This window comes from Vicia villosa, unplaced genomic scaffold (assembly GCF_029867415.1).
Source record: "Vicia villosa cultivar HV-30 ecotype Madison, WI unplaced genomic scaffold, Vvil1.0 ctg.002681F_1_1, whole genome shotgun sequence".
In the NCBI taxonomy this organism is placed as follows: domain Eukaryota; kingdom Viridiplantae; phylum Streptophyta; class Magnoliopsida; order Fabales; family Fabaceae; genus Vicia; species Vicia villosa.
In genome coordinates, this window is record NW_026706002.1 from 20118 (window position 1) to 38929 (window position 18812).

The 18812-nt window shown below is 39.2% G+C and overlaps 1 protein-coding gene across 1 annotated transcript; it reads left to right on the forward strand.

The window, feature by feature from the left end:
• The first annotated feature begins 16520 nt into the window (after positions 1 to 16520).
• LOC131639525 (uncharacterized) lies at positions 16521 to 18493 on the forward strand. The gene is made up of 2 exons (XM_058910013.1): positions 16521 to 18004; positions 18397 to 18493. Exons 1-2 carry the CDS (start codon positions 16521 to 16523, stop codon positions 18491 to 18493), a joined length of 1581 nt encoding a protein of 526 aa, XP_058765996.1.
• Positions 18494 to 18812: the final 319 nt, after the last annotated feature.

The following is an 18812-nucleotide window of genomic DNA, read 5'->3' on the forward strand; positions in this document are numbered from 1 at the left end:
CCAAGTTCAATCAGAACTTGAGGAGAACTAACAAGAAAGGACCCAAGAAACTGTGGGTACCTAAGGAGAAGATAATTTCTGTTGCAGATATCCTTGGCGGCAAAGAGGACAAAAAGCAAAATGTCATGGTACCTGGACTCTGGGTGCTCGCGACACATGACGCGAAGAAGGTCTACATTCCAAGACCTGGTGCTTAAACCAGGTGGAGAAGTCAAGTTTGGAGGAGATCAGAAGGGCAAAATCATTGGTTCTGGAACCATAAGTCTTGGTAACTCTCCTTCCATAACTAATGTACTTCTTGTAGAAGGATTAACGCATAACTTATTGTCCATAAGTCAATTAAGTGACAATGGTTATGATGTAATCTTCAATCAAAAGTCTGGCAAGGCTGTAAGTCAGAAGGATGGCTCAATCCTATTTACAGGCAAGAGAAAGAACAACATTTATAAGACAGATCTTCAGGATCTTAAGAATCAGAAGGTGACTTGTCTTATGTCTGTTTCTGAAGAGCAATGGGTCTAGCACAGAAGATTAGGACATGCTAGTTTGAGAAAGATTTCTCAGATTAACAAACTAAATCTGGTCAGAGGACTCCCAAATCTGAAATACAAATCAGATGCTCTTTGTGAAGCATGTCAGAAGGGCAAGTTCTCCAGACCTGCATTCAAGTCTAAGAATGTTGTTTCTTCCTCAAGGCCGTTAGAACTCTTGCACATTGATCTGTTTGGCCCAGTCAAAACAGCATCTGTCAGAGGGAAGAAATATGGATTAGTCATCGTAGATGATTATAGCCGCTGGACATGGGTAAAGTTCTTGAAACACAAGGATGAGTCTCATTCAGTGTTCTTTGAATTCTGCACTCAGATCCAATCTGAGAAAGAGTGCAAAATCATAAAGGTCAGAAGTGATCATGGTGGCGAATTTGAGAACAGATTCTTTGAGGAGTTCTTCAAAGAAAATGGTATTGCTCATGATTTCTCTTGTCCTAGAACTCCACACCAAAATGGAGTTGTAGAGCGAAAGAATAGGACTCTACAAGAAATGGCCAGAACCATGATTAACGAAACCAATATGGCTAAGCATTTCTGGGCAGAAGCAATAAACACTGCGTGTTATATTCAGAATAGAATCTCTATCAGACCTATTCTAAATAAGACTCCTTATGAATTGTGGAAGAACAGAAAGCCCAACATTTCATATTTCCATCCTTTTGGATGTGTATGTTTTATTCTGAATACTAAAGATCATCTTGGTAAGTTTGATTCTAAAGCACAAAAGTGTTTCCTTCTTGGATATTCTGAACGCTCTAAAGGCTATAGAGTATACAATACTGAAACATTGATTGTAGAAGAATCAATCAATATCAGGTTTGATGATAAGCTTGGTCTTGAAAAACCAAAGCAGTTTGAGAATTTTGCAGATATTGATATTGATATCTCAGAAGTTGAAGAACCAAGAAGAAAAGTTTCAGAAGCTGAAAACCAAAGCAGCAAAGAATCAGAAGATCAAGTTGCTGCATCCTTGGAAAATCTGAGAATTTATGAAGAACCAACTATCAGAAGATCATCTAGACTCACATCTACTCACTCAGAAGATGTCATTATTGGAAAGAAAGATGATCCTATCAGAACAAAAGCATTCCTCAAGAACAATGCTGAATGTCAATTAGGTCTGGTTTCTCGGATCGAGCCAACTTCTGTTGATCAAGCTCTAGAAGATACAGACTGGATAATTGCCATGCAAGAAGAGTTAAATCAGTTTACAAGGAATGATGTTTGGGATCTTGTTCCAAGACCTAAAGGATTCAATATTATATGTTAGAACAAGAATTGTTCTGATCAATTATCTTAGTTTTGATGATAACAATAATATGAATTTTGCTTAAGATAATATGGTACTCTAATCCAATGCAATTTCCTTTTCAGGAAATATATAAAGAGTATGCATAATTCAGCGCTCAGAAGCTTTGTCTCAAGGGTTCAGCATGCAACATCAGAACATGGTCTGGCAAGACATCAGAAGATGGTCGAAGCAGAATCAGAACATGGGTCTATGGAAGCATCAGAAGAACAAGAGAACAAAAGCACTGAAGTTCTGATGGTATCACGCTCAGAAGCACTTCAAGGTCAGAAGATCAGAAGATGCTATGCACCAAGCTGTTTGACTCTGATGATATTCAAACGTTTTATTCACAAACATCAGATCAGAAGAAAGTACAAGTGGCAAGCTACGCTGACTGACAAAAGGAACGTTAAAAGCTACTAAAGGCTACGTCAGTAGACACAGCGTGAACAAGGCTCGAGGTAGTTGACAAAAGCGTATAACATTAAATGCGATGTTGTACGGAACACGCAAAGCATTAAATGCACTCAACGGTCATCTTCTCCAAACGCCTATAAATATGAAGTTCTGATGAGAAGCAAGGTTAACAATTCTGCACCAAAACAACTCATATTAAACTTGCTGAAACGCTGTTCAAATTCAAAGCTCAGAATCTTCATCTTCATCAAAGCTCACTACATTGCTGTTGTAATATATTAGTGAGATTAAGCTTAAACGTTAAGAGAAATATCACAGTTTGTGATTATCGCTTTTAAGAAGCATTTGTAATACTCTTAGAATTGATTACATTAAGTTGTAAGGAACTAGAGTGATCGTGTGGATCAGAATACTCTAGGAAGTCTTAGAGGTTATCTAAGCAGGTTGTAACTAGAGTGATCGTGTGGATCAGTATACTCTAGAAAAGTCTTATAGGGTATCTAAGCAGTTGTTCCTGGAGTGATCAGTGTGTGATCAGAAGACTCTGGAAGACTTAGTTGCTGACTAAGTGGAAAACCATTGTAATCCGTGCGATTAGTGGATTAAATCCTCAGTTGAGGTAAATCATCTCTGCGGGGGTGGACTGGAGTAGTTTAGTTAACAACGAACCAGGATAAAAATAACTGTGCAATTTATTTTTATCTGTCAAGTTTTTAAAGCTACACTTATTCAAACCCCCCCTTTCTAAGTGTTTTTCTATCCTTCAATTGGCATCAGAGCGCCGGTTCTAAGGTGCAAGCACTTAACCGTGTTTAGAAAAGATTCAGGAAGAGAAAAACGCTTCAGTAAAAGATGGTTGATGAAAGTGAAAAGTCTACACCTGCATCTACATCTGGCTCTGCTGAGCAATACAACGGTAACAATGGTTATACTAGACCGCCGGTATTTGATGGTGAAAACTTTGAATACTGGAAAGATAAACTGGAAAGTTACTTTCTTGATCTAGATGGTGATCTATGGGATCTTCTGATGGATGGTTACAAACATCCAGTAAATGCCAGAGGCGTAAAGCTGACGAGGCAAGAAATGAATGATGATCAGAAGAAGCTTTTCAGGAATCATCATAAATGCAGAACTGTTTTGCTGAATGCTATCTCTCATGCTGAGTATGAGAAGATATCTAACAGGGAAACGGCCTATGACATATATGAGTCCTTGAAAATGACTCATGAAGGAAATGCTCAAGTCAAGGAGACTAAAGCTCTAGCTTTAATCCAGAAGTATGAAGCCTTCAAGATGGAGGATGATTAAGACATTGAAAAGATGTTTTCAAGATTTCAAACTCTTACTGCTGGATTGAGAGTTCTTGACAAGGGATACACCAAGGCTGATCACGTAAAGAAGATCATCAGAAGCTTACCCAGAAGATGGGGTCCTATGGTGACTGCATTCAAGATTGCAAAGAATCTGAATGAAGTTTCTCTGGAAGAGCTTATCAGTGCCTTGAGGAGTCATGAAATAGAGCTGGACGCAAATGAGCCTCAAAAGAAAGGTAAGTCTATTGCATTAAAATCCAATATCAAGAAATGCACTAACACTTTTCAGGCTAGAGAAGAAGATCCTGAAGAATCAGAATCTGAAGAAGAAGATGAACTGTCCCTGATCTCCAGAAGGCTAAATCAACTCTGGAAGACCAAGCAAAGGAAGTTCAGAGGCTTCAGAAGTTCAAAGAAATTTGAACGTGGAGAATCTTCTGATGACAGAAGATTTGATAAGAAGAAGGTCATGTGCTATGAATGCAATGAGCCTGGACACTTCAAGAATGAATGTCCAAATCTTCAGAAGGAAAATCCCAAGAAGAAGTTTCATAAGAAGAAAGGTCTTATGGCAACCTGGGATGAGTCAGAAGATGATTCAGACTCTGAAGATGAGCAGGCCAACTGTGCGCTGATGGCGACAGAAGATGACGGATCAGAATCTACATCAGAATCAGATTCTGAAGAGGTATTTTCTGAACTTACTAGAGATGAGTTAGTTTCCGGTCTAACTGAACTTCTGGAACTCAAGTCTCAGATTAGTCTCAAATTCAAAAAGCTGAAAAAGCTATTTGAATTTGAAACAAAGAAGCTTGAGTTGGAGAATTCTGAATTAAAAGAAAAACTTTTAAAATTATCCAATAATGTTGGATCTCCTTCTGATTCAGAAAAATCCACTCCTAGTCTAAACCATATTCTGAAAGAATATGATTTAAGTTTCAGGAAGTTCTTATCTAGAAGTATTGGCAGAAGTCAGCTAGCTTCTATGATATATGCTGTGTCTGGAAACAAAAGAGTTGGCATTGGTTTTGAGGGTGAAACCCCATACAAACTTGAACCTGTTGATGAAATGAAATTCACATACAAGCCATTGTATGATCAGTTCAAGTATGGCCACTCCCATGATATTAGGCACACTTCACATGCTCAAAGTTTTCACATAACCTTTTATCTATCAGTCAATTGAGTGACAATGGTTATGATATAATCTTTAATCAAGAGTCTTGCAAGGCTGTAAATCAGAAGGATGGCTCAATCCTATTTACAGGCAAGAGGAAGAACAACATTTATAAGACAGATCTGCAAGATCTTATGAGTCAGAAGGTGACTTGTCTTATGTCTGTTTCTGAAGAGCAGTGGGTCTGGCACAGAAGATTAGGTCATGCTAGTTTGAGAAAGATTTCTCAGATTAACAAACTGAATCTGGTCAGAGGACTCCCTAATCTGAAATTCAAATCGGATGCTCTTTGTGAAGCATGTCAGAAGGGCAAGTTCTCCAAACCTGCATTCAAGTCCAAGAATGTTGTTTCTACCTCAAGGCCATTAGAACTCTTGCACATTGATCTGTTTGGCCCAGTCAAAACAGCATCTGTCAGAGGGAAGAAATATGGATTAGTCATCGTAGATGATTATAGCCGCTGGACATGGGTAAAATTCTTGAAACACAAGGATGAGTCTCATTCAGTGTTCTTTGATTTCTGCATTCAAATTCAATCTGAAAAAGAGTGTAAAATCATAAAGGTCAGAAGTGATCATGGTGGTGAATTTGAGAACAGATCCTTTGAAGAATTCTTCAAAGAAAATGGTATTGCCCATGATTTCTCTTGTCCTAGAACTCCACAGCAAAATGGAGTTGTAGAACGAAAGAATAGGACTCTGCAAGAAATGGCCAGAACCATGATCAATGAAACCAATATGGCTAAGCATTTCTGGGCAGAAGCAATAAACACTGCATGCTATATTCAGAATAGAATCTCTATCAGACCTATTCTAAATAAGACTCCTTATGAATTGTGGAAGAATAGAAAGCCCAACATTTCATATTTCCATCCTTTTGGATGTGTATGCTTTATTCTGAACACTAAAGATCATCTTGGTAAGTTTGATTCCAAAGCACAAAAATGTTTCCTTCTTGGATATTCTGAACGCTCAAAAGGCTACAGAGTATACAATACTGAAACATTGATTGTAGAAGAATCAATCAATATCAGGTTTGATGATAAGCTTGGTTTTGAAAAACCAAAGCAGTTTGATAATTTTGCAGATTGGGATATTGATATATCAGAAGTTGCTGAGCCAAGAAGCAACGCATCAGAAGCAGAGCTTCTCAGAAGCAAAGAATCTGAAGATCAAGTATCAGCTTCTCTGGAGAATCTAAGCATTTCTGAAGAACCATCTGTCAGAAGATCATCCAGACTCATCTCTGGTCATTCAGAAGATGTCATTCTTGGAAAGAAGGATGATCCAATCAGAACAAGAGCATTCCTTAAGAACAATGCAGATTGTCAATTAGGTCTTGTATCTTTGATCGAGCCAACTTCTGTTGATCATGCTCTAGAAGATCCAGACTGGATAATTGCTATGCAAGAAGAACTGAATCAGTTTACAAGGAATGATGTTTGGGATCTTGTTCCTAGACCTGATGGATTCAATATAATCGGCACAAAATGGGTCTTCAGAAACAAGCTCAGTGAGAAAGGTGAAGTGGTAAGGAACAAAGCCAGACTGGTGGCTCAGGGTTATAGTCAGCAAGAAGGGATTGACTATACAGAAACCTTTGCACCAGTGGCCAGGAGTTTGCTGAGTCTATGCAGGCTGAGTTTGAAATGAGCATGATGGGAGAACTCAAGTATTTCCTTGGCATACAAATAAATCAAACATCAGAAGGAACGTATGTTCACCAAACCAAGTATGTGAAGGAACTTCTGAAGAAGTTTAATCTTCTAGACTGCAAAGAAGCCAAAACTCCTATGCATCCAACATGCATCCTAGGTAAGGATGAGGTAAGTAAGAAGGTAGATCAGAAGTTATACAGAGGTATGATTGGATCTCTTCTATATCTGACTGCTTCTAGACCTGACATTCTGTTCAGTGTTTGTTTGTGTGCTAGATTCCAATCAGATCCTAGAGAATCTCATTTAACTGCTGTTAAGAGAATTCTAAGGTATCTGAAAGGTACTACTAATGTTGGCTTAGTTTACAGAAAATCTAAAGAATACAACTTAGTAGGATTCTGCGATGCTGACTATGCTGGAGACAGAATTGAAAGAAAGAGTACTTCAGGAAGTTGCCAATTTCTTGGAAGTCATTTGATCTCCTGGTATAGCAAGAAGCAAGCAACTATTGCTCTATCAACAACAGAAGCAGAATATGTCGCTGCTGCTGGTTGCAGTACACAGATGCTCTGGATGAAGAGTCAGCTGGAAGATTATCAGATATTTGAGAGTAACATTCCTATATTCTGTGATAATACTTCTGCTATATGTTTATCTAAGAATCCTATTCTTCATTCAAAAGCTAAACATATTGAGATTAAACATCATTTCATAAGGGACTATGTTCAGAAGGGTGTTATATCTTTAAACTTTGTTGATACAGACCATCAATGGGCTGATATCTTTACAAAACCCCTGGCTGAAGATAGGTTTAAGTTCATTTTGAAGAACATCAGTATGGATTTATGCCCAGAATGAGAAGATGAGAAGTTCTTACGTATGAGTATCTTCTGAAATGAAATTGGACTATTTTTTATATCAGAAGTTCTGATTGAAATCTTTTAGAAATTATGATTCGGTTATTACTAACGTTTCATTGTCTAAGTTGATTCAGAACCTCTTTTAAAGCAAAACAGCTGTAACGTTTTATCTCGGGATGGTAAACCTGTCGTTACTATTCATGGATAAGCGCGCGTGCAGTTGAAGGGACGCCGACCATAGGTAACTGTGCCAGTCACCTCATTTGTCTTTATTATCTCTCCTCATGTCACGTAACATTAAATGCTATTCATCATTCGTTTCATTTTATTTTTTTAAATTCTCTTCAAACGCTTCTCCTTCCCTCATATATGTTCTCTTTTTTACACTCTATCTGTGTTCTCTTTCTCTATCTCTTTGCATTCCTCATCAAGTTTTTCTCTCTCTCTCTCTTCCGTTTTCGTCTCTTGCTCAAACAAGTTTTTTCTTTCTTTTAAAAATCCTAGCTCAAACCTAGCGTTCACCCTAAGCCTGTTGAAGATCTATGACTCAAAGGCGACAGATCTCTGCATATCTCGGGATGGCTCTCCTAATACCTCTCAAGTCAGACCTCTTCTCTGTCTGTGAACTGTCCCTCTCTTCCTCTTTGGTCACTTGGATCTCTCCTACAGTGGAGGTTCTAGTCTGGAAGACAAGAGTCCACAGGGATTCTTGATGGGTTGACACAGAGTGTGTCCTGCTAGGGTGCTGTTTTTAATTTTTGTAGTCATTTCCTCTTGGGATGACTTTTTATGTATTTGCTAGGAATGTTTCTCATCTTGTTAAACATAGGAACCTTTTGTAATATCTTTTGATTATCAATGAAAAGTTTCCTTGTTTTACATTCCAGTGTTTTTATTTGTCGTTTTATTCATCTGATTCTTTTGAAATATTCTTTTTGATGTTATGACAAAAAGGGGGAGAAGATAAATGATAAATGATTTGATTAATCTATCAGTTGCTGGGTAAAGCTCCCACACATTTACTAACAAGAACTGCAAGTTCTATATGGTTTAAGTGTTTTGCAGGTATAAAGCAGTGAAGAGAATCTTCAAAGCAAACACAAGAAGCAAAACCATGGAAACTGAAGCAAGCTGAGTGCTGTCAAGCTTCAGAGATCAGAAGCACTGATAATAGAATTTGATCCATATTTGTCTATTTGTTCTGACAAAATTCTATTTGCTCTGATACATTATTTTAGCCTATATGGCTCTGATACATATAATGTGTTCAAATATACATTTTATGTTCTAACTCGTTCATGCTGACTTTTGTCGTTTAGTTTTTGTTCTGTAACATTTCAGGATGTAGAGATGCTCTGATGATGCTCTGGTACATTCAACAATGTTCTGATACAAATCTAGCATGAAGTGATGTTGGTAGAAATTCAAAGCTCTGAAGCTATCCGAGGGAAGCAGAAATCAGAAGCTGTGAATGTTCTAAAGATCCAGAAAACTCAAGTTCTGAAGCTGTCCTAGATGGAAGCAGAAATCAGAAGCTGTGAATGTTCTGAAGATCAAAGAAATTCAAGTTTTGAAGCTGTCCTGAATGGAAGCAGAAATCAGAAGCTGTGAATGTTCAGAAGATCAAAGAAATTCAAGTTCTGAAGCTGTCCTAGATGGAAGCAGGAATCAGAAGCTGTGAGTGTTCTAGGGATCTAAGGAAATTCTAGTTCTGAAGCTGTCCAATGGAAGCAGAAGTCAGAAGCTATGAATTCTCTAAAGACAGAAGCTTATATGATCGTCTCTACCGAAATAATCAGGGAAGTCTTTTATTAAAGTTCTTCGAGTATTTATTTCAGGGAGAGATTATTTATCTCAGGGGGAGATTGTTAATCTCAGGGGGAGACATATTCATATGCTTATGCTATAGCTGTGTAATTTGTCTTTTGCCGTCTGTTCTTTCTGATCGCAAATTCATATCATTTATATATGTTTTTGTCATCATCAAAAAGGGGGAGATTGTTAGAACAAGAATTGTTCTGATCAATTATCTTAGTTTTGATGATAACAATAATATGAATTTTTCTTAAGATAATATGGTACTCTAATCCAATGCAATTTCCTTTTCAGGAAATATATAAAGAGTATGCATAATTCAGCGCTCAGAAGCTTTGTCTCAAGGGTTCAGCATGCAACATCAGAACATGGTCTGGCAAGACATCAGAAGATGGTCGAAGCAGAATCAGAACATGGGTCTATGGAAGCATCAGAAGAACAAGAGAACAGAAGCACTGAAGTTCTGATGGTATCACGCTCAGAAGCACTTCAAGGTCAGAAGATCAGAAGATGCTATGCACCAAGCTGTTTGACTCTGATGATATTCAAACGTTTTATTCACAAACATCAGATCAGAAGAAAGTACAAGTGGCAAGCTACGCTGACTGACAAAAGGAACGTTAAAAGCTACTAAAGGCTACGTCAGTAGACACAGCGTGAACAAGGCTCGAGGTAGTTGACAAAAGCGTATAACATTAAATGCGATGCTGTACGGAACACGCAAAGCATTAAATGCACTCAACGGTCATCTTCTCCAAACGCCTATAAATATGAAGTTCTGATGAGAAGCAAGGTTAACAATTCTGCACCAAAACAACTCATATTAAACTTGCTGAAACGCTGTTCAAATTCAAAGCTCAGAATCTTCATCTTCATCAAAGCTCACTACATTGCTGTTGTAATATATTAGTGAGATTAAGCTTAAACGTTAAGAGAAATATCACAGTTTGTGATTATCGCTTTTAAGAAGCATTTGTAATACTCTTAGAATTGATTACATTAAGTTGTAAGGAACTAGAGTGATCGTGTGGATCAGAATACTCTAGGAAGTCTTAGAGGTTATCTAAGCAGGTTGTAACTAGAGTGATCGTGTGGATCAGTATACTCTAGAAAAGTCTTAGAGGGTATCTAAGCAGTTGTTCCTGGAGTGATCAGTGTGTGATCAGAAGACTCTGGAAGACTTAGTTGCTGACTAAGTGGAAAACCATTGTAATCCGTGCGATTAGTGGATTAAATCCTCAGTTGAGGTAAATCATCTCTGCGGGGGTGGACTGGAGTAGTTTAGTTAACAACGAACCAGGATAAAAATAACTGTGCAATTTATTTTTATCTGTCAAGTTTTTAAAGCTACACTTATTCAAACCCCCCCTTTCTAAGTGTTTTTCTATCCTTCATTATAGGAACAAAATGGGTTTTCAGAAACAAGCTGAGTGAGAAAGGTGAAGTGGTAAGAAACAAAGCCAGACTGGTGGCTTAGGGTTATAGTCAGAAAGAAGGGATTGACTATACAGAAACCTTTGCACCAGTGGCCAGGTTAGAATCTATTCGTCTATTAATTTCTTTTGCCACTCAACACAACATCACTCTTTATCAGATGGATGTTAAGAGTGCCTTCTTAAATGGTTATATAGATGAAGAAGTTTATGTCCATCAACCTCCTGGTTTTGAAGACTCCAAGTCTCCAAATCATGTTTTTAAATTAAAGAAATCATTATACGGATTGAAGCAAACTCCTAGAGCTTGGTATGGACGTTTAAGTTCTTTCCTTCTGGAAAATGGTTTCACTAGAGGAAAAGTGGACACTACTCTTTTTTGTAAAACCTTTAAAAAGGATATTTTAATATGTCAAATATATGTTGATGATATCATCTTTGGAACATCTAATGCTACACTTAGAAAGGAGTTTGCTAAGTCTATGCAGGCTGAATTTGAAATGAGCATGATGGGAGAACTCAAGTATTTCCTTGGGATTCAAATCAACCAAACTTCTGATGGAACCTATGTTCATCAAACGAAGTATGTGAAAGAACTTCTGAAGAAGTTTAATCTTTCTGAAAGTAAAGAAGCCAAAACTCCTATGCATCCAACATGTGTCCTAGGTAAGGATGAGGTAAGTAAGAAGGTAGATCAGAAGTTGTACAGAGGTATGATTGGATCTTGTCATACCCCAAATTTGTCCTACCCTTTTACTTCTAAACTGGCTTAGGCTTTGCATTCATCACTTAGGGCATAATCCATACCCATGCATTCATACCATAGGCGTTATTCAAAGGCTAGCAAGAAAAGCTCTGTGGCAAAGAAGTTTGATCAGAGAACAAGGAAGACTGAGGTATAATCATATGGTTCTATGTTCATTGAAGTCCTCCTGGATTGGGGGTGTCTCTCTGCTTCAAATCAGGGCATTGATTGAAGAGTGCAAGCTTGCAAATCATCTGGGTCGTTAAAGCAGGGTTTCTTTGACCAAAGTCAACCAGTTGACTTTCGGGTCAACATTTAATCAGGAATGGCTTCTATGTGTGAAAGGGCTTCTCATACTGGCTATGCGGATGTGTTTGTTTGACTGTAATCGACTGGAGGAGATTTAATCGGGAATTTCATCAATAGTCGGAAAAATCGGGGCAGTTGACTTTTGGGGTCAAAATTAGAAGAATTATTCAAATATTGACTTTTGGTGGAAGATTAATCAAGAAAAGTCGAAGAACGGATAAAATCAGGAGTTTGTCAAAAGGTTGCCAAAAATAGAAAAATGACAAAAATGGAAAGTTTCATACTTAGAATTTTTTTGAGGTTTTAAATCTTGATGGACAGTCCACTTCAGCACTGAATTACACGTGGCAAATGACATTTTTTGAAGAAATGTCCAACATCAAAGTTGTTCCTCTCATGGAGGAGAACAACTTTGTAGTTGGACACTTTTTCATTTGAAGCTTGTATGAAGAGATAAAGTGGTGTGAAACTTCTGAAAATTCATTTAAACCAAGTCATAATCCAAGTCACAAGTCAGGTCATGACCTGACATTTTAACAAACACATGGCATGCCAAATCTCCGGCCAGTTTTAGAGCTCTACAAAAATGTCATGGAAGAAAACTTGGTATCATTCTAATCTTTTCCATTTGCTCTATCCAATAAAACAAGAATCATGGCAATTGAACAAGTATTGAATGAGTGGCAAACCCTTAAAGTCATGCCCTCACCCTGACCAAGTCAAGCGTCAGGCCAAGACAGAAATCCAGGTCACGCGCATGCATATCATCAAACACATGGCGGGTTGAATTCAAATCTAATTTTCTCCCTCCACAAATCCCCATTGGGATAGACATTGGTATCAAACTCCTCCTTGCCATACCCTCTTTCAAATAAGCCACGGAGTGCTCCAAATGGATGTGTATCGGGCAAGATATGGATCCTCAAAGTCTTGCTCCAACCGAATCACATTTTTGCCAAGGATCCAGGCTAAACTTAGGGCATGCGCATGTTACTTGAAAGAGGAACGTGACAAGTCTAGGACCATTTTCACTCTACTCTTAAGCCTTATCCCTAGAAGTCTCCAACACCAAAGTCACTCTATGCCATGTACTCTTTAAGTTGGCCCCAAGATTGAATCATTTGGAGACTTGTAGTTGAAGCTATTGGGGCACAAAGGGGATGCCATGAGTGTTCTTCCAGCACGTGACCTGCCAACCCTTGTAATACATTTCCACAAATTGCCATGCACGTATCACATAAGAAAGGCAACAAAAAACTTGCTGCAAATACCAAGCCTTGTTCATTAAGCATAAGAGAGGCCCCACTCCAAACAAATGCAAGTTGTACACACTCACCTCTCCATATAAAAATAGACCTCACTCCCCCAAACTCGTTACGCTTCATTTTCACCTTCTCTCAAAATCACACTCTCCCCATTCTCTCCTCGGTTCTCTCTCTTCCCTCACCCCTTCCACCACCTCTCTTCACCATAACCGTCTCTCTCTCCACCATAACAAACTTCTTCAGCCATAACTACCTCCCACCACCGTAACTGCCATCAAAAACTGCCTTCAAGCCACCGCAGCCACCGTAACTAACCTCCTTCTACCTCCATCATCCACCATCACTCTTCAGCTCCACCACCATAATAATATCCGAATAATCATCACGCCTTCACTACTGCAACGAAGTCTCTAAAAAACTCGTATCGGAGAAGTGCAAGATTCCTCTCCCTCGCAAGTATAGACGAAGTCTCGCGCTCATCTCAGAAGGTGTTCACCTTTGCAGCTTCCGCATTTCATCATCACCGCCGAGAACTGAGGCAAAATCGGGAGCAATAGAGGTCGTTTCTGAAAGGTTGAATCAAGCTACGCATCAGGTGAGTTTCGCTGCACTTATGCTAGATATGTTTGCATCGTATCCATGAAGTATGTAGAACGCTTTACATTTTCATCTTGAACCGTGTGCTCTGATGTGGCTTCGTTTATGAATGCGTTAGTGATTGATCTGAGTTCTGTATGGTGTGAGAGTCTTGTTGCTGCGTTAGGCATGAGGTTGCTAAAGTTCTTAAACGTTAGGGTTTCGAAAACCTTGTCGGTTAGAAAGTTAGAGAACGAATCAATGAAAACTAATGCCAGATCCATAATCTACGCGAGAAACTGAGTGGAACGGTGTTGATCTTGTTAATTTCTACAAACAACAACTCGCCGCCGCCGTTAGACTCACCGGAGAAGACAGCCGGAAAATACCTCCGGCGTCTGAGTCTGTTTTGCATGCTTCTCTCAGATAGGCTTGCGTGGCGGTGCTTTATTGGTGTTTACCTTCAGCTTTTTAGTTTTTGTCCTTATTCCAATCATCAGATTAACACGCGCTTCACTCTGATTGGTCCATGAGTAGTTTTGTCTTATTATGCTTAAGTGAAGCTGACCTATTGATACTTGTTCACATGGATTTCCATTGTCACGTTTCAAGTATAAGACCATATGGTAGATATAAATGCATAGTCATAGAGCTGAATAAAAATGAATTAAAAATGGAAGGGAGAAGGATAAAAAAGGCGCTGGGCCTTGTTGTGTATGGGCTCGATTTCTCTTCTGAATTGCACTCCCCCACTTGCCAACATACCATGCATGTACTGGACTGGGCCTTAGCGCCTTTACTCTCGCCACCCCCCTTTTTTAGGCCCTGCTTTGGCTTGAGAACAATGATAGTTCATTTTAGAATCACTTGTGCACCCCCCTTGCTGCTAATGAAAAATTAAAATTGATTTTCTTTTTTTTTTTCCTTTGTGCATATTGATTGATTTTCTTAAATAAAAACAACAAAAAAAGAACCTTTTAACCAATTAGTTTTTAGAATATTATTTTCTTTTAATTGAAATTTTAATTGTTGTTTCCTTGAATTTTGATTGGTTGATAAACCATAAACAAATAGCTTCTTTGTTAATTCAAAAATAGCCCCTAACATCAAAAAATGCATTTTTCTTGTGATTAATTTTCATGAATAGTTTAGACTCTAATTTCCTTTCTTTTTGTGAATATTTTCTTATATTGTGAAGTACCATATCTTCTTCCTCATTAGAATTAGAATAACAATTAGGCTAGTTTCTTTTTCTTTTTCAACTTTTAAAATACTTAATAAAAACCGATGAAGATCATACCGTTGCTATATTTCATGGTAGGAAAGAAATGATTGAGGCGTAGGCCTCGATGTATGTTCTTTCCTACTTAGCGGAGAAGAAATGATTGAGGTGTGAAGCCTCGGTGTATTTCTTAATCGTTATCTAGAGAAACGATTGTGGCGTAGGCCTCGATGTGCATTCTCTAAATATTCACAAAAGAACTTCTTTTACTTAGCGGAAAAGAAATGATTGAGGTGTGAAGCCTCGGTGTATTTCTTAACCGCCATTTAGAGAAACGATTGTGGCGTAGGCCTCGATGTGCTTTCTCTAAATATGCAAAACAAAACTCCTTTTTGGTATGATCTAAGTCACAAATTAAAATCCCCATAAAAAACACCAACCAAAAACACTTCAAAAAACCTAATAAATGTTCAGACTTAAAACAAAAGTGAGGAAGTGATGCGAGACCTTGTAGTGGGTTCTCGTCATCATGGAATTACCCTTAAAAGATACAAACCAATCTCTTTTTCTCCTTTCTAAGGGCAAGTTATCTCCGCTCCATTGCATCCTAGGCTGTCCCCTTGTGCAAGAGCGTGAGCGTTAACGCCGCCCAACTAAAAAACACAAAAACAAACAGAAAATCTTTAGCCGAACTACGGCGCTCTGATTCCTGAAAAGGATACGTAGGCATCAAGTCGCGGGGCTTGAACGAGCACACTTGTAAATAATTCCTTCTTTTCCCCGTATTTCTTTTGCATTCATTCGCATGTAGACATAGACATAGATAGACACCCTTTAGATAGAAACAAACATAGGTGGATACCATCGAGTACGATGGGCGTGAGGGGTGCTAATACCTTCCCCTCGCGCAACCGACTCCCGTACCTTGATTCTCTGGTCGCAAGACCCTGTTCCTTCCTTTGTTAGGTTTTCTGATATTCCTTTCCCTTATGGGATAAATATATTGGTGGCGACTCTGTTCATTTTTCGCGAGCGTGCGACAGCTGGCGACTCTGCTGGGGACGTTGCTAGACCTGTTGCTGGTCCATCCTTAGCGAGTCGATCCTAGCCTGCGTTTGTTTGTTTATTTACTGGGTGTTTATTTGTTTATGTCTATACCTTGTATATATGTTTGCATGTTTATTTTTCTGCTTGCATATCATGTTTATTTCTGTTTGCACATCATGCATATGGATTATATTCTGTGTTCCTTGGGGTCTTCTGTTCTGTTTTGCAGGTTGGGTGGGATTGTTTCTATGAGGTAAAAGGCCCAATACCCAGGCCAGAGTGACACATAGGATACCTAGGATAGAGTGGATAGTCATGACGCCGATGAGATGTCAGGTCTTGTCTAGTGCGATCATGAGACCCACGCCCAGTCGAGGTCCAAATGGGGTATCATTGTTGGCATGTAGATGCAACAACATTGGTGCCTCAGGAGGACTGATAACGCTGGTTGCCATTTTGACCTACCTTGACCTAGACTACACCCGTGAGTGGGGAGGGATATACATGACAGGTACCGTTGGTGACTATTTGGTTCTGTTGGTGACTATTTGGTTCTGTTGTTGACTATTTGGTCCTATTGATGATTATGGTTCCTCTGGTTCTCTGATCTATGCCGGACTTTTGATCCTATGATATCTTCTTGCTCAGAATTATTGCCTTGGTCCCTCTATGTCGTGGGGACCCAATCTGCATCATTTTCATCATGGCATGTTTACATTTCAAAAAAAAAAACAAAAAAAAAAGGGAAAAAAAAGAAGAAAAGAAAGAAAAGAAAAAAGTTAATTCTCATTTGCATGTCATTTTTCAGGGTATCCAGAAAATATCAATCTCTGTCAAGGATGGATAACAACGTGACCGTCAATCAAGGAGCTACAAGGCGCACACACACTTATACTTTCCATCGCGAGGGTATGGTTCAATTGGGACAATTGGGTGAATTGGTCACTGGTCATAATGAAACAGTGTTCAGTGACAACTATGGCAACATATTATCTCTTCTGTACTCGCGTGTCGACGAATGGGCCTTATCTACTCTTCTTCAGTTCTACGACCCAGATATCCGTTGTTTCACATTTTCAGATTATCAGCTAGCTCCCACTCTCGAAGAGTACTCTTGCCTCCTCAACATCAAGATTCAACACAGAGTGCCTTTTGTTTGTGTCCCAGAGAAACCTAGGTTGGATTACATTGCCAACGCTCTTTATTTGAGCTTGGGGGATGTTCATGATAACTGGAAGAAGAATGGTGATACACATGGCTTCTACATGAGTTTCCTGGTTGAAAAAGCTCAAGAATTTGCCGACAAAGGAATATGGGAGGCTTTCAATGCTATTTTGGCCGCTCTAATCTATGGAATTGTGATGTTTCCCAACATTCACAAGTTCGTTGACTTGGCTGCTATATGTCTTTTTATGGACAAGAATCCAATACCCACCCTATTGGCTGACACATATTATTCTATTCACTCTCGACATGGTAAAAGGGGGGCTATTCGAGGTTGCTTGCCGCTGTTATATAAATGGTTCAAATCTCATTTGCCTGCTAGTGGTCCGTTTGTTACCTCCACTCAGAAATGGTCTCAGAGAATCATGGGACTTACTGCAAACGATATCGTATGGTATCAATTCCGAACAGGCATATCTGAAGTCATTATTAGGTGCGGAAACTTTGGTAACGTCCCGCTCATTGGGACAAAAGGATGTATTAACTACAACCCAATTCTAGCTCTTCGTCAGTTGGGTTATACCATGAAGAGTGGGCCTTCGGATAGGGAGATTTACCAATCCGTGTACTTTGAGAGGGGAGCTGACCCTGTAGCGCTTGAGGAAATCAGGAAAGCCTGGAATAACATTCATATAGGTGAGAGATCCACTCTGGGAGCCAAGAATGCCATTGCTATGGAGCCCTATACCGATTGGGTTAAGGAGAGAGTCAAGACACTTCTGTTACCATTCCCGAGGGTCCCTCTCTTGTATGCACAACCTCCGAAGATATCAGAAACTATGGTATCAAGAGAACGTTTTGACCAGGTCCGCGTCGCCAATTTGAGACTGAAAGAGAAAGATAGGGATATGGATTTGAAGCGCTATTTCCTTAAACAGACAAAGAATGAACTGGCCCGTGAACTTAAAACTCTCAAAGGAGAGTCTTCTCAAGCCAGGAAGAGGGTTAGAACTGAAAAGGACGGAAAAGCTGTTGTCGCTCCTACTGAAGATCCTCAAAAGGTTATAGAAAAGGCTATAAAGGAAGAAAAAGAGAAGCTCAGACGAGAGTATCAAGAAGACCTGAAAGCCCACAAGCTCCGACTGGAGAAAGAAACCAAGTATGAGTTGAGGACCATGAAGAAGAAACTGGAAGAAGAGACCACTCAGAGAATAGCAGTTGAGACCCAACTGAAAGGAAGTCACCTTCGAGCCGCCCGATTAGCTGAAGAGAATGTCAAGCTCAGAGATCAAATGATGAGTGAAGCAAATGCACTTGAGAAGACCTATATCCCAGAATGCAAAGGGTGTGAAGAACTTAGGGATTGCTGCAAGAATCTAGACACACAGTTATTCCGAAAAGATGAAGTGATCCAAAGCCTTGTCAAAGGAAGAGATCGGGAGACGACTAAGAAGCTATTTGACGAAACAAAGAAGTGGAGTGACGCCCATTTCAGACAAGGAGGGCCTTTGTTCTACATTGAGATGAATTAATAACTGAATTTGTTTATAGATCACCACCAGATTTGTTGGATGGGGTCTCTATTGCTCTTTATATTGAAACATTGTTATTTGTGTTTGAACCTACTCGCCTTAGGGGGCTATTATGAATGAAATGAATTGCTTTCCGTTTTCACTTGATATCTCTCTCGTCACGTTGTTATTTGTTCTTGACTATCAATCTTACTCTGGATACCCTGAAAATGACACAACACATCATATGCACACATGCACTCATACATTCACATTATCACATTGCATTTTTCAGGTTATTGCACAAGAAACTAATTGGGGTCCTTTTCAGCAACAGATTTCTTTCCCGACGACGAAGCTGACTTTCTTACATCCTTACCGCACCAGGAGTAACGAGAGAATCATGGAACAATTTGAACAGAATCAAGCTGCCCTCCGTAGGGATATGGATGTTAT